This window comes from Phyllostomus discolor, chromosome 4 (genome assembly GCF_004126475.2).
Source record: "Phyllostomus discolor isolate MPI-MPIP mPhyDis1 chromosome 4, mPhyDis1.pri.v3, whole genome shotgun sequence".
Taxonomy (NCBI): domain Eukaryota; kingdom Metazoa; phylum Chordata; class Mammalia; order Chiroptera; family Phyllostomidae; genus Phyllostomus; species Phyllostomus discolor.
The window spans coordinates 196,860,290-196,875,066 of NC_040906.2; the positions used below are offsets into that span (position 1 = coordinate 196,860,290).

At 48.1% G+C, this 14,777-nt stretch overlaps 1 protein-coding gene across 2 annotated transcripts in view; it reads left to right on the forward strand.

Annotated features, from left to right (window-relative positions):
- UST (uronyl 2-sulfotransferase) overlaps positions 1-14,777 on the forward strand; it is a 266,013-nt gene that overhangs the window by 161,457 nt on the left and 89,779 nt on the right. For both annotated transcript variants that reach the window (XM_036024868.1, XM_028510379.2), the window contains exon 4: positions 6,941-7,020. In XM_036024868.1, coding sequence (XP_035880761.1) covers positions 6,941-7,020 — 80 coding nt within the window. The remainder of the gene's footprint in view (positions 1-6,940; positions 7,021-14,777) is intronic.

Below are 14,777 nucleotides of genomic sequence, written 5' to 3' on the forward strand. Positions count from 1 at the left end.
TAATAGTAAAATGTCACATGATATTCTGTAGTGCAGAGAGGGTTAAGAATCCCTGTTAAAACTATCACATCATTTTCCTAAGTGTGTTCCTGAGCATCTAAGTCCTCTCAGACACTGAGAGAAAGAAGGAAAGAGAATATCGTGATTATATAAATAAGGGAAACGCTGCCTCTTTGTCCCCCTCTAGGAGATTCACAACAATTATTCACCTTTTTAAACACTGGGAATTCTTTCAATTAAAAGCATTTGAAAATCTGCTTAACTGGCTTTCATCTAATATTTCCCCGTCGTAGTTGGCCAGGAAACTTTTTATAAGTGTTTGTGGCTCCCCCGTGCATCCCCCAGCTGGACAGCACAGCTGCTGAGACTCCCTCCAGCAGCTAGTAAGATGATCCAGGTCTTGAAAAGCACTCAAAAGGTGAAGGAGACAGAGAACCTATGCCCACGTGCTCTAGGTCGCTTTAGTTTCCTGGCCAAGAACAGAATTTCTTTGCAATGTCTTTGACTTCCCTTCCCCATTGCTCTGCCCTCTGCAAGCTCTAAGTCTGGCGGTGGCTATAAAGTAATGCAACTCTAAAAAAAAACAAAACCCACCTAAAGAAACCATGGTATATTGGGAAAAGGTCTGGTGGCCACAAGGATTCCTCCTAGCCTTCCCTAAGGCAGGGTCGGCCTGCCTTCCTGCAAAGGAAAGTTCCCTCACTCGTGAGGCAGGTCTGGTTATTGTTTCTTTGTTTTGGTGGCTATTTATTGGGGACCAACCGTTAATGCTGTATATTGAGCATGAGACAACACACTAGATTTGTGTGCATCTTATATGCACACAGATAATGTTGCTTCAGTCCGTTAAGCAACGTTATTAGGAGAGTATCATTGCCCCATTTTAGGGGAAGCAACAGGTGCTCAAGAAGAATATGGAAGAGTAAGACTAGAGAGTGAAGTTGGGTCAAATCCTGGGGGACTTTGAATTATTCAGTGGACAGCACCATTAAAAAATGGTTCTATATCACAATCGTCCTGGGAGGTTTTTTACAACACGTGTTTCCAGTCCTACTACAAAATACTGCGTTAGACTCTTAACGGTGGAGCCCAGGTACTTGTATCTTTGGGGAAAATCTCTTGAGGGGACCCCCACTCACCATTCTAGTGAAGACTCATCGCATTAAGAGTTCTCATTATTAGGAAGTTTTCATTTGACTAAAGTGAATCTGCCACAAAGCAAGAAAAAAGTTTTCTTTCACTCGTGAATCCCTCGAGCCTCGGAAGATGTCACGTATCCGCTGAAGTCTCGTAAGTGAGTGAAGTCTCCTGAGGAGCCAGGAGCCTCACCCTTGCTTCAGACCCTTGGGAACGTCTCCTTACAATGACCCTCAGAGTTTCCTGACTGGAGAGTGGGAGGGCCAGTGCCCACAGGATGAGAGCTGTTCCCACTGAACCTTGGAATCAAACCAAAAAAAAAAATCAGCAGAGTCCATCCCCAGGTGCAGGGATGCATTCACCTGGCCCTGCAAGCAAGGGCTTGTCTTGGAACCCTACAGACAGAAGCTGAGTCTGCTAATGGGCACTCAGTGGAAATAAAAGAAAAAAAGAGGAAGAAGCAACAAAGCCTGAAAAATTAAGATACTTTCTCCTCTTTCCAATTACAGCTGGCAGACTGATTTTCTCGACTATTCATTTGCTTTGTTCATGTCATTCTGCCCCCTGGTGGACACCGTCTCCTTTGCAGGCATTGTTTGTTGAATGGACTGCACAGCCCTGTGAAGACCATCCTGCCCCTCCCGTGCAGGGGGTAGAGAGACAGGTCACCTGAGCCTACAGCCATCCTCCTGGTCCCTAAGGTTAGACAGCCGCGGAGTTCCCTGGGCTACTCCTTGCAGAGCTTTGATGTGTTAGAAATTTACCTTTTCTTTCATTGAAGATGTCTCACAAAATTAGAGGACACCTAGATCTAATTGTTCCCGAGTGACACAAGCAGCCAGACCAGAGCAGGTTCATGCCCGTGAGCGCGGGTGAGCTCGTCCTAAAGAAGCCGGGGGCCAAGTCTTTTGTGCCTGCCAGCTGTGTGTGTAGCGCTGCGGGCTGAGGCTTTCTGTCCCACCTTCCCAGGGAGATTGGAAGCAAAGGATTAGAAACTTTTTCCCGGCATGTCCTCTGCATTATACATTCTGCCTGATTCTTGCCTTTTTGAGGGACCTCAATTCTATCTCATTCTCAGATTCGCTATGATTTAGCTCCTTCCTGCAGATACATTCCATTATGTGGTTATCTCCTTTTTTAAAAAGCATTTTAAATTCATTCCTGCTCTGGTTATAAGATATGCTGTTCCCCACCAAGAATAAATATCTTCACTGGTATTTTAATGTTTTTATTTTTTATTATTAATGTTTTCCCACCTGCTATAGCTTCCTTTCAATTTTCAGCACCTTACCTGGAAGGTAGAAAATGTATATTCCACTAAACCCTCTTTATTCTCTAGAGTTACTTTGCTAACCAATCCCTGCCACCTGTTTTAAGAGGTTAAGTGCATAGATCAAGTAGCGGTGCAAACGGTGAGGAGATGGCAGCTCCGTGACAGAGAGCAGGATTGTTGGTGTCAGATGGACTTGAATCCAGGCTCCACTGTTTCTAGCAGTGAAGCCTTATACCATCTACGTAGCCTTTCTGGGCCTCAGTTTCTTCATGTGTAAACATGGATAATAGTGCTTAGCTCATGGAGTTGTGTGAGAATAAAATGACAGCAGGTGTATGAAAAGCTTCTAGGTACAGCAGCTTCCAGGTACAGTGTGTGGCCGGGGGGCCACTCAGAGAATGGTAGTTTCTTTGGCCTTATGTCCTCGGTGTTGTAATGATCACACTGTTAGCTCCACTGGGCCAGCGGATGCACAGGTCTGTCCCAGAAAGGCTGAACTCGTTGCTTGGATGATAGTTCTGTCTTCAGCGAACTATACATCTCTTGGCTCCAAAAATACTTTTTAATGGGGGCATCTTTATTGCATAAACAATTGTGGGGGGCTCATGTTCTGTGCAGATACCTGGGCGTGGTTGGCTGGGGGGATAAATCAAGCCTGCCCACAGCCCTCCAGGAGCTTGCAGCCTGGTTTGAAGCTAGTGCCCAAACTCAACTGTAATGCAAAAGAAACAGTACACCTCCTGAGAAGCCCTCAAAGGGCTGTGAAAAGTCAAAGAAGACAGCGTCGTTTCTTGCCAAAGATGTTCAGAACCGAACCCATTTCCCCTCACTCCTGCAGCCAGATGTGTTTCTCCTGCAGCATTGCCCGTCCCCGTGAATGGGTGCCACCACGTGCTCAGATCCAAGCCAGGGCTCTGAGAAGGGAAGCCATGTGACTACCTGCTTTCCTGACCTCCTGCTGCCGGCTGGACGCTGAGCTCAACAGATTCTTCCTCCTTAACATCCCTAAACCTCTTCATCCGTCTTCATTGCATTGACCTCGTTCAGGAATTCTTAAATTTTTATGCCTCAGAACCTCCTGAAGGGCTTGTTGAAACACAGGTTGATGGAGCCAAACCCCAGAGTTTCTTCTAATTCCGTTGGTCTGGGGTAGGGCCCGAGGACTGGCATTTCTGACAAGTCCCCAGGTGATGGTCATGATGCTGCCCTGGGGACCGCAGTAAGAAGCGCCGTGTCAGTTCGGGCCCTCGTCATTCCCTGTTGGGACTGTCGACCTGTCTTCCTACTCAGCTTCATCCCTGATCCTTGTCTTTGTTCTTCACATCCATCCACCTTGACCATAGACCTGGGGGAAAAAAAAAAAAACAGAAAATCCTTCTGACTGTGGATGCCCCATTGGATAAATGTCAAGATCTCTCATGTGACCCGTAGGTCCCTCAATTACCTGGCCCCTACCTTCCTCTCTAGTCTCATCTACTGCCTTACCCATCCCATACCCGACCTCTGGCACACGGAACTCCTGGTAGTTTTAATATTTGTGTCATTTCGTGGTTTGTCCTTTACATCTGCTGTTCACTCTGACTGCGATGCCCCGGGTCCCTTTCTTCACTTGCCAACTCCTATGGGTCCTTGCTAACCACTCAGAAACACCTCACTGGGAAATATCCTGTCTCCTCTCTGTGCCTTCTGCCCCGGGGTGGTTATCACACATGATGGTGCTCGCCTGGTGGGCCACCTCATCCACAGACCCGAGCTTCCCGAGAGCAAGAAAAACTTTTATGTCTATAGCCACAGCCCCCAGCCATGCATTGCCTGACACCGAGTCGGATATCAGTGGATGTGGAATGAAGGGAGAGATCCAGAAAGGCTACTTGATGGAGGTGGTCATTTTAGCCATTTAGGGTTTGGACATGCAAAGGGAAGAGGAGGAATATTCCGGAAGAGGGAGCTCGAGCCTATGATCAGGCTTGGACTTGGCGTAGGGGAGGCATGAGGAGGGATCTAGGTCGACTGGCCACAGGAGCGTGATCCGGTGGAAACTCGGGCAAGACCCGGGTCAAGGGTGAGAATCCAGAGAGTACCATTGCCCGGAAATAGGATCTCCGGAGGTGGGCAAGCTGGGTGAGGAGGGAAGCTGGGCGAGGACCAAGAGCGTGGTGTGAGTCTTGGTGAGTTTAGGGACACCATTAGGACTCAACATTCCTCCGTCCTGTCTTCAAGTGTCTTCCCCATACCTTATTTATCTTTGGATCTCCAGGGCCTAGTAACGCTCAATACTGAATGAATAAGTGAATGAATGAGTGAATGAATGCAGTAGAATCAGTATAAAGGCCAGCAGTGGTCCGGCATGAACCAGGAAAGAGGAGAGGAAGCTTCTGTGATGATTTTTAGGTAACGCACTGCCCCCTCCCCCCCGCCAGATGCCACTCATGCAGATAAGACTGAGGAAGAGCAGCGGAGGGAGGGCCATGAGGGGTAGCGCGGGTGATGGGCAGCAGGGGTTCAGGCCACCACTGCTTGCCACTAGAAATGGGGAAAGTCTTTGTGTTTGTGAAAACCACCAAATGACACCCAGAACAGAATGCCCTAACCCTGTGCTTGTGGTTCTTCACAAGTGGCTTCATCATTTGGTGTGCAGGGACGAGACGGCTCACAGCTGCAGTGACCCCCACACACACACACACACTTCACCGTACCGATGCAATAAGCACGCGCATGAACACCTTTATGCTATGTTTAAACATACGTCTAGGAAGAGTAATGCATTGTCACTGCTAGTCAGTTTCTCCTTGTGAAACAGACAGCTTTATGACTATTATGACACTGTTCTCAGAATCTAACCACCACTGTTCTTTCATTAAGCTTAACACATTGACATGTGTTTGGAGAAGGTAATATGATGTTGAATACATGAAAGAAACGGTTTTTCATGGGATCTGTTTCCCCAGCCTTCTTGTATAATACTGTGGGGCGTTCTCGTGTTATTCCTATGTGTGCAGAGAAATACCTGAGTAAAACTAGTCTAGAGATGAAGGCATTAAATGGTGTTTTCTAGAAAACATGCACACAGTAAAGAGTTACGTTTCTAAGCAGACATCCTCAGGGACATCTGAGTGTGCTCCCAAATAGATAGTTCTATCAACAGAGCCATCAAAAATCAAAATTTGCAGCGTGACCAAGCAGGAAGATTTATTACCAAAAACCAAGTACCAGGGCGTGGGGGGTGGGGGCTGTCGAGAATAAACAGGAGATAAAGAGGCAGAATTCAATTTCCTTTTATGCTCACGCTCAGGCAGAGCGTTATTTACCTGTGCCTGCCACTGGCACACAAAAGCACAGGATGTTGAAACTGCAAGTCATTTACTTTGAAACTTCCATCTCATACCTTCAGACAATGGCCATGTGAATATCTAATAGGAGGAGGAGGAGGCACTGAGTGAGGGCAGCATCTGAGAGTAGCATCAGCCTCGTTAATTGACTTCACAGATCCTTCCTGTGTGTTTGTTTGTGTGTGTCACGCTGCTCTGCTCCCAGCCCGCCTGAGGGGCACCAGGCAGGCCCAGGGCTCTGTTCTGCGAGAAGAGAGGGAGGCAGCCCGGAGTTCCAGAGTCCGGTTTTATTGTTGCCTCTGCCGCTGCCGTGGTAGCCACGTGAACGCCCGGTTTCGTTTCCAGGTTTTCAACCTGAACTAACTCATCAAGTATGAAACGCCGTGCTTGTGATGTGCCTCCTGAGTAGCCGTTTTCAGCGTGCCTCTTAAAAACTCCACAGTGTGTCCGTTTGGATGGGGCCAGTTAGAAAATCCAAGGGAAGGAGGCTTCGGGAAGCCAGGCAGTTAGAAGAATGCTTGGAATCTCGAACAGATTTTACCAAATGTTTTCTGCATCACGACGCGTTCCAGAAGACCGTACATGTTCGTGTATGCCAATGTAAACTACTTCTTGCCTTGCTGATAACTGCAAATAAATAATTCAGATGACCACCCACCAAAAAAACCGAGACGTGCAGGAGGTTTGCATGGTTCCTATGAAATGTTTGCCTTACCGTAAATGTTTATGCTCAAAGAGGAAAATAATCATATGTTGCTGCATTTTACTTGCACTTTTACGTTCTGCGGAACAAGTTTCGAGTGTGTCTGCACGTCCCAGTAATGTCATTATAGAAATATAAAATAATGATTAACCTCTTGTCTCGATTTGACTTTAATGGGAGGGGATTAGAGGCATTTTCTTATTTGCATTTTTGAACAGCAATGCCCTGACGTTGCCAGTTAAAATTAATTCATCTGTCACATTGTTTTCATGGTAGCAATCAACTGTATTAAACACGGGGCTATAAATCTGGATAGCTCTGTTTTATTCAGTGAGCAGCCTTAAGTCAAGTTCATAAATGTTGCACAAAACACAGCTGTTTGGCTGTGGTCCAGGAGGTAATGTGTGGCGATGCAGGAAGTTGGGGAGATAACCTTTAGCTTAATATGGCTCGGAAATTTAGATCCTACATACGCTAATTCTGTACTTTTTTTAATAGATGGAACTGATTAAAAATATAAGTACTGCCGAACAGCCCTATTTATTTACTCGACACGTTCATTTCCTCAACTTCTCAAGGTAAGACATTTTCCCGTTTAATGGTTCTTTCGTTTCTTTTCAGCACGTCCACTCCTTCTAACAATTACTTTAAAATCTACCTTCATTTTCAAGGTAGTATAAAGGTCCTTGAAAAGACAGTTTTATAAAGATTTTATTTATTTATTTATTTATTTTTAGAGAAGGGAAGTGAGGGGGAAAGAGAGAGAAACATCAATGTGTGGTTGCCTCTCACATAGCCCCCACTGGGGATGTGGCCCACAACCCAGGCATGTGCCCTGACTAGGAATCGAACCTGCGATGCTTTGTTTCACAGCCCGCGCTCAATCCACTGAGCTATGCCAGCCAGGGGGGAAAAGACATTTTTTGATCCTGTTATTTTCGCCGTGGAGGGACCAAACTTTGAAATATTTGGACACAAGCTTTCTTTCTTTCTAGAATACTAATCTCAAATCTTGTGAAAAGTTGAAGTTATTTTTAATGAGAAACCATTTGGCCTGATAGGGTTTCTTTGGTAAGTCATAATTTGTATTGAGAGAAATAACTTGGGAGGTAAGATGGTTATTTTAACAGAAGCATTTTATTGTGCATTTGTGTACAACTTGAACCCACACAGGACTCTGGGAATGGCCAGATGGTGGAGTGATGTGTATTTTATAGAATCCAAAACACCAGTAAACTGGCCCCTCTGCCTACCTGTCTGGTTGTTCCAGACTCTGTGTGTTTGATGGCAGTGGGGGTATATTAGGGAGCTCTTTTTTCTCTAGCTGCAGGGACTTTCTGATAACAATGCAAATCCTTCGAATGTAGGAGACCCTTGATGTGTAGTGGTGAACTGCGCCGTTCTGGGTACTCTCTTCCCCGGGCACTCATGTGCACAGGTGCCCTTGTCACCGTGCTTTGCTTCAAACTGGAAGTTCTCACATCCTTCCCCTCTTCTGGCCAGCCCGTGTCTGAGCTCACAGCTGTATCCCTGGCAGAGCCCTGGGTCCAGGGACAGCTCCGCTGACCAGCCCGGGACCCTGGGCCTTCCTCATCAGCCAACTGACCGGCATGTCCCTCATGTTTACTCCTGTGGGGATACAGGGCCTCACAGGTCTGCAGGAGAGCGCCAGATTGTCCTGGGGGCTGGTGCTGACCCAGGGGTCCTCAAGAGTCAGGCACCCAGGCAGCCCCTGAGCATTCCCAGCTCCCGAGTTCACACAGGCTGGGCACAGCTGCCCCGCCACGGGACGCCTAACAACCCTGAGGGACCCCTGAGGGGGTGGAACAAGGTTTCAGCCTTCAAAGGACTTCCCTGCTGTGCAGCCGGCACAGTGCAAATTAAGTGTGAAGAGAATGAGATTCAGCAAAACCAGTCACTGAGCAGCAAAGAGGAGTTGCTGCCCCGTATCTTTGAAAGCAAGCTTCCCCTGGTTTCCTGGGCTGCCCGGGAGCCAGGGTTCCCTTGGACAGGGAAGAGGTGCCGTGCCGGGGACACCTGCAGATTACCCTCGGTGGCCAGGGGCCGTAGCGCTCGGACCTGGCGTGTGCTTCCAACCACATTCATAAACTCACTCGCTACTGGATTGTCTGAGGTATGCGCCCTGCCTCTCACTTCCATCCGGCCAAGAACGTATAATTCAACATAATGAGATAATGAGGACTTGTTAGCTATTTCAGGCATCGCAGTTTATTATTGTAGAGCACTGAGCTCAGCCCCTCTGACCCTTACTCTTCTCGTGAGCTTCCGTCTGCATCACCTAGGATGTCCTACAACTTCGATCGTTTAACTCTTGCTTCAGGGTCAGATCTTGACAGCCAAAACAAATCGCAATGCCGCAAATTTTAATAATGAGCTCAGGACAGGGTAACATGCTGGCGACAAGCCAAAGCCCGTATCTTAATTGGATCGGCAGCAGTGTGGGGAGCTGTATTTTATCGTGGCCTCCAAGGTCAAAAAATGTGTTCAAGAGTTTAATCTTGGTTAGTTTAATTAATCAAGAAAGAAAAACTGTTGATAAATGTCTTTGGAAAACACCCCATCTGCAGAAAGCAGTGTTGGCCCAGGTGTTAGACCTTCTCACCGGCCGCGATTCAGGGCAAGCGATTTAACCTCCTGGGGGGGGAGTCTCTGGTTCTCTGGGTCTATGAAGCAGAGGCAGCTCCTGCCCACTACTGCCTTTAGGGATGCCCTACACACATGAAGGAAAGCCTTCCAGGTTCTTCGGAAAGAAAAATATTCTGTGTATTCGAAGTGGCCTTTGAAAGGCGTTTGGGTCAGGAGTGGGTCCGAGCCCACAGCATGGCCCCTGAGGGTCACCCCACCCCCACCCCCACCTCCACCCCGAGTCTGTATCTAATCCTTGAAGATGGGGCCCAGCACTTGCTGGTATCTCCCTGCTCCATTCCGTTTTGTCCAGTTGAACACGTGTTTACGGAGGGCCCTCTGTCTTCTGTACACCACCCCAGGACTGGGCTTCTGCAGGGAATGGGAAACGTTCTTTTTTTTGCTTTCATGTAATGGTAAGCTCTTCTTCCACTAAGGAAGAAGTGGCAATAAAGTGTGATGAATTGAGGAGGAAGAGGCACAGGGTCTCCCCAAGAGGAAGTGGAAGAAGGCAAGACGCCCCCCTGGAAGAGGAAGTCTGCGAGGCATCGTGAGCAGGAGCCATTGCTGCTGGGCTGTGAGGGGCGGGTCAGCTTCAGACAGCTTGAAGGGGAAGGGCCCTGGCGGCCCAGGAACCAGCCTGAGCCAAAGCTGACGGACAGAAGGATGGAGAGGAACCCAGTACAGGGTAGCCAGAGGGTGGACACCTTGCAGGGGGGTGGCAGCCCAGAGCTGGAGGCAGGAAAACGGAGAGACCTGCCCGATCAGCCTTGCCCCTTTAACAAGCCCACGCTGAGGGCGGAGCAACCTCACACCCTCTTCCCACCTGGGGCCTTGGGTACCCGACCTCCACAAACCGGGCAGAGCGACACACTGGATGCACTGAGCTTTCCCGCATTACACGACAGTGTTATCCTCACAAAATGTGGGAAGTTAAAAATCATCTTTCTCGTTTTCAAGGCAATAGCTTTATTTAAAGAAAAGGCCTTAGGTAGAAGCGGTAAATTGCGAGTGTACAAAGAACCCCCCAAAATGTACAATTGGAGAAAAACAACTAAGGTGGGGCTTGTTAAGAGGACTCCCACGTGATTTGAAAAGAGCTCCGGGTCTTGAGTTGTAAGGCTCAGAGACAACTAACTGCCCCTAAGAGACCTATCCCGACCTGTGCTGACAGGAATGTGGTTGGCTCATTTCCAGATAATGAGGTTATTAAGAGAAGAATCGGCACCTCAACCCAATATTCTTTGCTGATATTTTATTTCTAATCTTCCTTATGTTTTTAACATGGCACAAGGCACTTGCCTGGGAGCAAAGTGTAAGAAAGTCTAGCTCCTCTCCCGATGCCTTCTTTTGCCCCTAAAAGTCCTAGATTTCTGAAGGGTGTGGCATTCTACCAGAATCAATTGCCCCTTCATTCTTTTCCCCCCCGTTAATTTTGGCATTCCTACCTTAAAGTTCAGGCACCTGAGTGATGCAAAATATTATCCTGTGAGCTTCTGGCTCTTCCATAGATGAATTATTTCATCTATTCATTGTCTAGGCATCTTTCTCTGTCCCTCATTTTTCCTTGTTGTAGAGCTAGAAGGAACTGTGTCGCCATATCCAGTTTTATTAATGCAACTATGAAAACCAGCAGGATCAGAGCAATGTAGTGTGTTTGCAGTTACGCCGGGATGTGGATCTGGGGAATCTTCCACAGCAGCGCTCTTTCCATGAGCCAGACAGGAGTTTCCCACCCAGACCACCGGACAATGGAGTCCAAATGACCTTGGTCTAAAAGACGCAGCCCTTTCCCGTGGTGTTGAAGGAGGAGTTTTAACATTTGTGGACTGTGGTTTCATGTGTCTGTTCCCAGTTGTCAAAGTAACTGCAAGAACTCGAACGTTCGAAAAGGTTCAACTTCCCGACATCGACAGTATCTCTTTAAGTTTGTCGCAGATCGACATGCTGGAGAGGATGTGATAGAATTCAATTTGTCTTAGATCCGCAGGCTGGAAAGAAGGTGACAGACAGTTCAATTTGTCTTCCCCCTGCCCCCACTTTTTGTTTGTTTGTCTTGCAAGCTTTTGCAGGGAACGGCAGTCATTCTTTTTCTGATTTCCAATTCCTCTCAACCCCCAACTTGGATCTTGCACAGACAACATTGTGAAGCTTTGTGTCAGAGCTGAGTGCCATCCAAATAGTCCAAGCGAATGACGGGAGATAGCAATACACCAAATAACATCAAACTGCCACCTTGCTAAGCCACTTCTCACCCATGACCCCCTCACCCTCACCCTCCTCTGCACCCATGCCTATTTAGTCTTTCATCTCCGATGGTGGCTCCAATACCAACACTGACTTGCAAAAGCAAAACATTTAAAACTCAATCAATCACTAGGGAAGCAGGCAGGGTGCAATGAGCAAAGGGAGGCATTTTGCACACTTTCTCTCTTTCCTTAAAGGCGAGTCTTAATTATTGACATGAACAAAGCCTGTCCTCTGATGGCATTACTTAGCAAAGCAAATCAGAGCTTGCTCATTCTGTAATGCATTCAGGTTTCCACATCTGACTTCTAAGTGTTGGCTTTGTTTCCATTCCGAAGTGATCCATTTCAATTCTGTGCCCCGCGGATCGTTTGGAGCGGTAACAGAAGCCTCAAACTTGGACGACAGCGTTGCTGAACACTTTCTTAACCTACTTCAGCAGAGCCCAGAAGTTTGGTTTGAAAAGGAGAGACTTCTCCCAGCTTACCCTATTGGAACACAGCAGAACTAATCTTCCTGAAACAGCCCTTCCTTCCCTGCTTTTCTGGCCCCACTCTGCAGGAAGTGGCCCTCCGCTGCCCAGCAGCCCTTGGCTCTGCTGACGTGTTAAGATTAGCATAACCTGGACTAGCCCTGAGCTCACCGCCCTGCACTCGAGGAAGGGTCTCCCTCCTGGCCATGTACTTACTTCCTGTCTCATCAAGTCGTCTTCCTATCCAAGAGAGAACCCTACCTCCAGTGGCACAACTGCCCCCTCCCCTTGCCCCATCTGTCTCCACTTCCTACTAAGTAATGTGCCCCCCAGCCAGGGAGTAGAAAGTAGCTCAGTCTCTTCTGCTTGTGTTTGGTGAAGGGCGGCCCTATCCTGGGCAGCCAAGATGAAGTGTGCCCTCACTAGGGCTGTGAGGACTGAGCATGGACCTCCCACCCCATGAGTTGGCCCGTTACTGGGATTGTTTCCAGCAAGGGACCATTTAGGAACCATCTCTTCTCTCTCCCCCACCCTGGCAGCTCCGCATCCTGCCCCCCCCATCATACCCTTTCCCATGTTCAAGTGTCTCCTCCCTCACTGGCAGGGATCAAAGCCATGCACCTCTATCCTTGGGTACTTTTCATCTTTTACTGTAGGTAACCGGCCAAGGGTGACTTCTACTTTCAGGCCAGAGGTTAGAACGAAGATGAACTTGGGTGGAATGGTGGTCACTACAGGTGGGGAGAAGGAGGGCAAAGGGGACTTACTGTGTAATGGGCACAGAGTTTCTGTTGGGCACACGCAGAACCTTCCAGAGATGGTTGTTGATAAGAGCATACCTACAATTCTCAGCCAAGTGCTTTATGTAGCTAATCAAAAAGGTGACAAGTGTCAATGTGTTGATCGATTGAGGTGGCAGTGTAGGACCGAGGTTGAAGAAAATGCTCAGAATTTAAGAATTCATGAAAAATGAGAAATATGCAGTTACTATTCCCAGAGAATTATATGCTGCTTTGGATCTTTGTATTCTCAGCCATAAAAAAAATAAAAAGAAAAAGAATATGATAAATTTGCAGAGGCTCAGAAGGAGGCCCACAGGGGTGATTCGAGTGTTGGTGCATATGACCTGTGAAGAAATAAACGTCAAAGAAATGGGAAATACCTGTTATTTTAGGGTGATTTAAAGGAGAGCTTCACACACGCAGCCATCATTGTGGTGGCCGAGGGACAAGAGGGTGTGTCATTGAGTGAGAAACGAACCCACGGCCAGACTTGACTCCCTCCTGTCTGCACGGCACAGAACCCATCGTTGGCTGTGGCCACTGCAGCTGTCCAGGGCTCGACAAAAGCCGAATCAGAGCTACAGATGATAACCGGAAGGGAAATAAGTCTCGAGACAAACAGTAAAGGAATTAAAACACACACACACAAGTTCAAGAAATGGACATTGAAGCTGCAAATGCTGAACGTTGTAAAAGCGCAGGAAGAGAAGCTGATCCTGTGTGTGGAGTGGGTCGAGCCAGAGGAAGTGTGCACAGAAGGGAAAGGAGGAATTGGGAGCGAGTATAGCAAAGACTCTTCAGCTGTCAGTCCGACCCATCGGGTGGACTCCACAGGGAGGGACGCTGTGGGATGGTCTCTCAAGGGTTTTAGCCCTAAGGCGGCGGGGTGTGGGGGCGGGGCACGCACTGCGTTCTTCCTCTAGAATGAAACCCAGCAGTGGACGGTAGTTTCGCGTCACTCAGGGACCTTCTAAGAGGGACCGGGAGTTCTGCGTAGAACTTAAAAGTTACTGAGAGGTGAAACTGATGCTGAGAGAGGATGGAATTAGGAGGAGAAATCGGTTTCTCTTCCCAGGCGCTAAGACACGGAGCAGTGGTTCCCCGCCCTCTTTGGTGTAACTGACACGCCTCCCTGATTTCGGCAATTTGGGAGGGAGCCCTGTGTCCTAGAGAACGGACCAGGATTGGCAGGCCAAAACTGTTATCACCACCGCTTTCTGGAAAGGGTGAGGTATATATATATATCAGACACTTCTCTGGCAGAAATTTCTCGAGAGACTATTATATTACCTGATACTGGACAACAGATTCTTGAACTACCTAAAACTTCTGTTTTGGAAAATTAACCTGGAATTCTTCCATTAGGTCACAGTTGCAAACAGGAGCCAGCCACCCGTGCTCGGGAAGCCCAGACAGGCCGCCCAGCTGTAGCTTTCCAGGGATGATGTCTCGGGCCAGGCCGGGCACGTCTCAGAGTGGGGAGCCATGATTGCGTCCCCTGAGCAGACAGCTCTGCTAACTGGTGGTGATAGTCATTCTCTGGGTGACCTACAAGTACACTTGAGGGTTTTAACAGCATGATACAACCCCTGAGGGCTTAACTGCATGCACATCTCATGTTTGTGCTTCGTCGTCCTATCCCTGGAATTATTACTTTCACTGCTATTCATCATCGAGAGGAAACTCAGTCTACTTTGGAAGAGGGAGCTGCATCTAGGATGGTGGCGGTTAGCTGGGGGTCGCACAGCTGACTTCTGAGACTAGGTAGTTGTTCTTCAGGTGGCATGGACGTCACCTTGTGTACATCTGGGAACTGACAAGTTTGCTATCGGCAGAGTTCGCCCTGCTCATGGGTAGCAAGTTTTCCCATGTGGGATAGTCAGGGTTCCAGAATACCGTTCACATGTCCTGGTGCCTGACATTCCACCATTGGAGAGTCATTTCTTTTTCTTTGTATTCTTCTCTATGAAGATTCTGCTTTAAAATGCAAATCAGCTGAAGGCAACCCTATGTGAACTGATACACGAGGAAGGATTGGTGCTGCGTGTCTGCTTTCCCCCGACAACAGAGCCCTGTGATATTGACAGAAACACACAGGCATTCTCATTTCTTCGTGGTTGAGCACCTACTGTGTGCCATGCACTGGGCTCAGTGACATTGCTCCACTTGTCCCTGGCTCCAGCAGGCC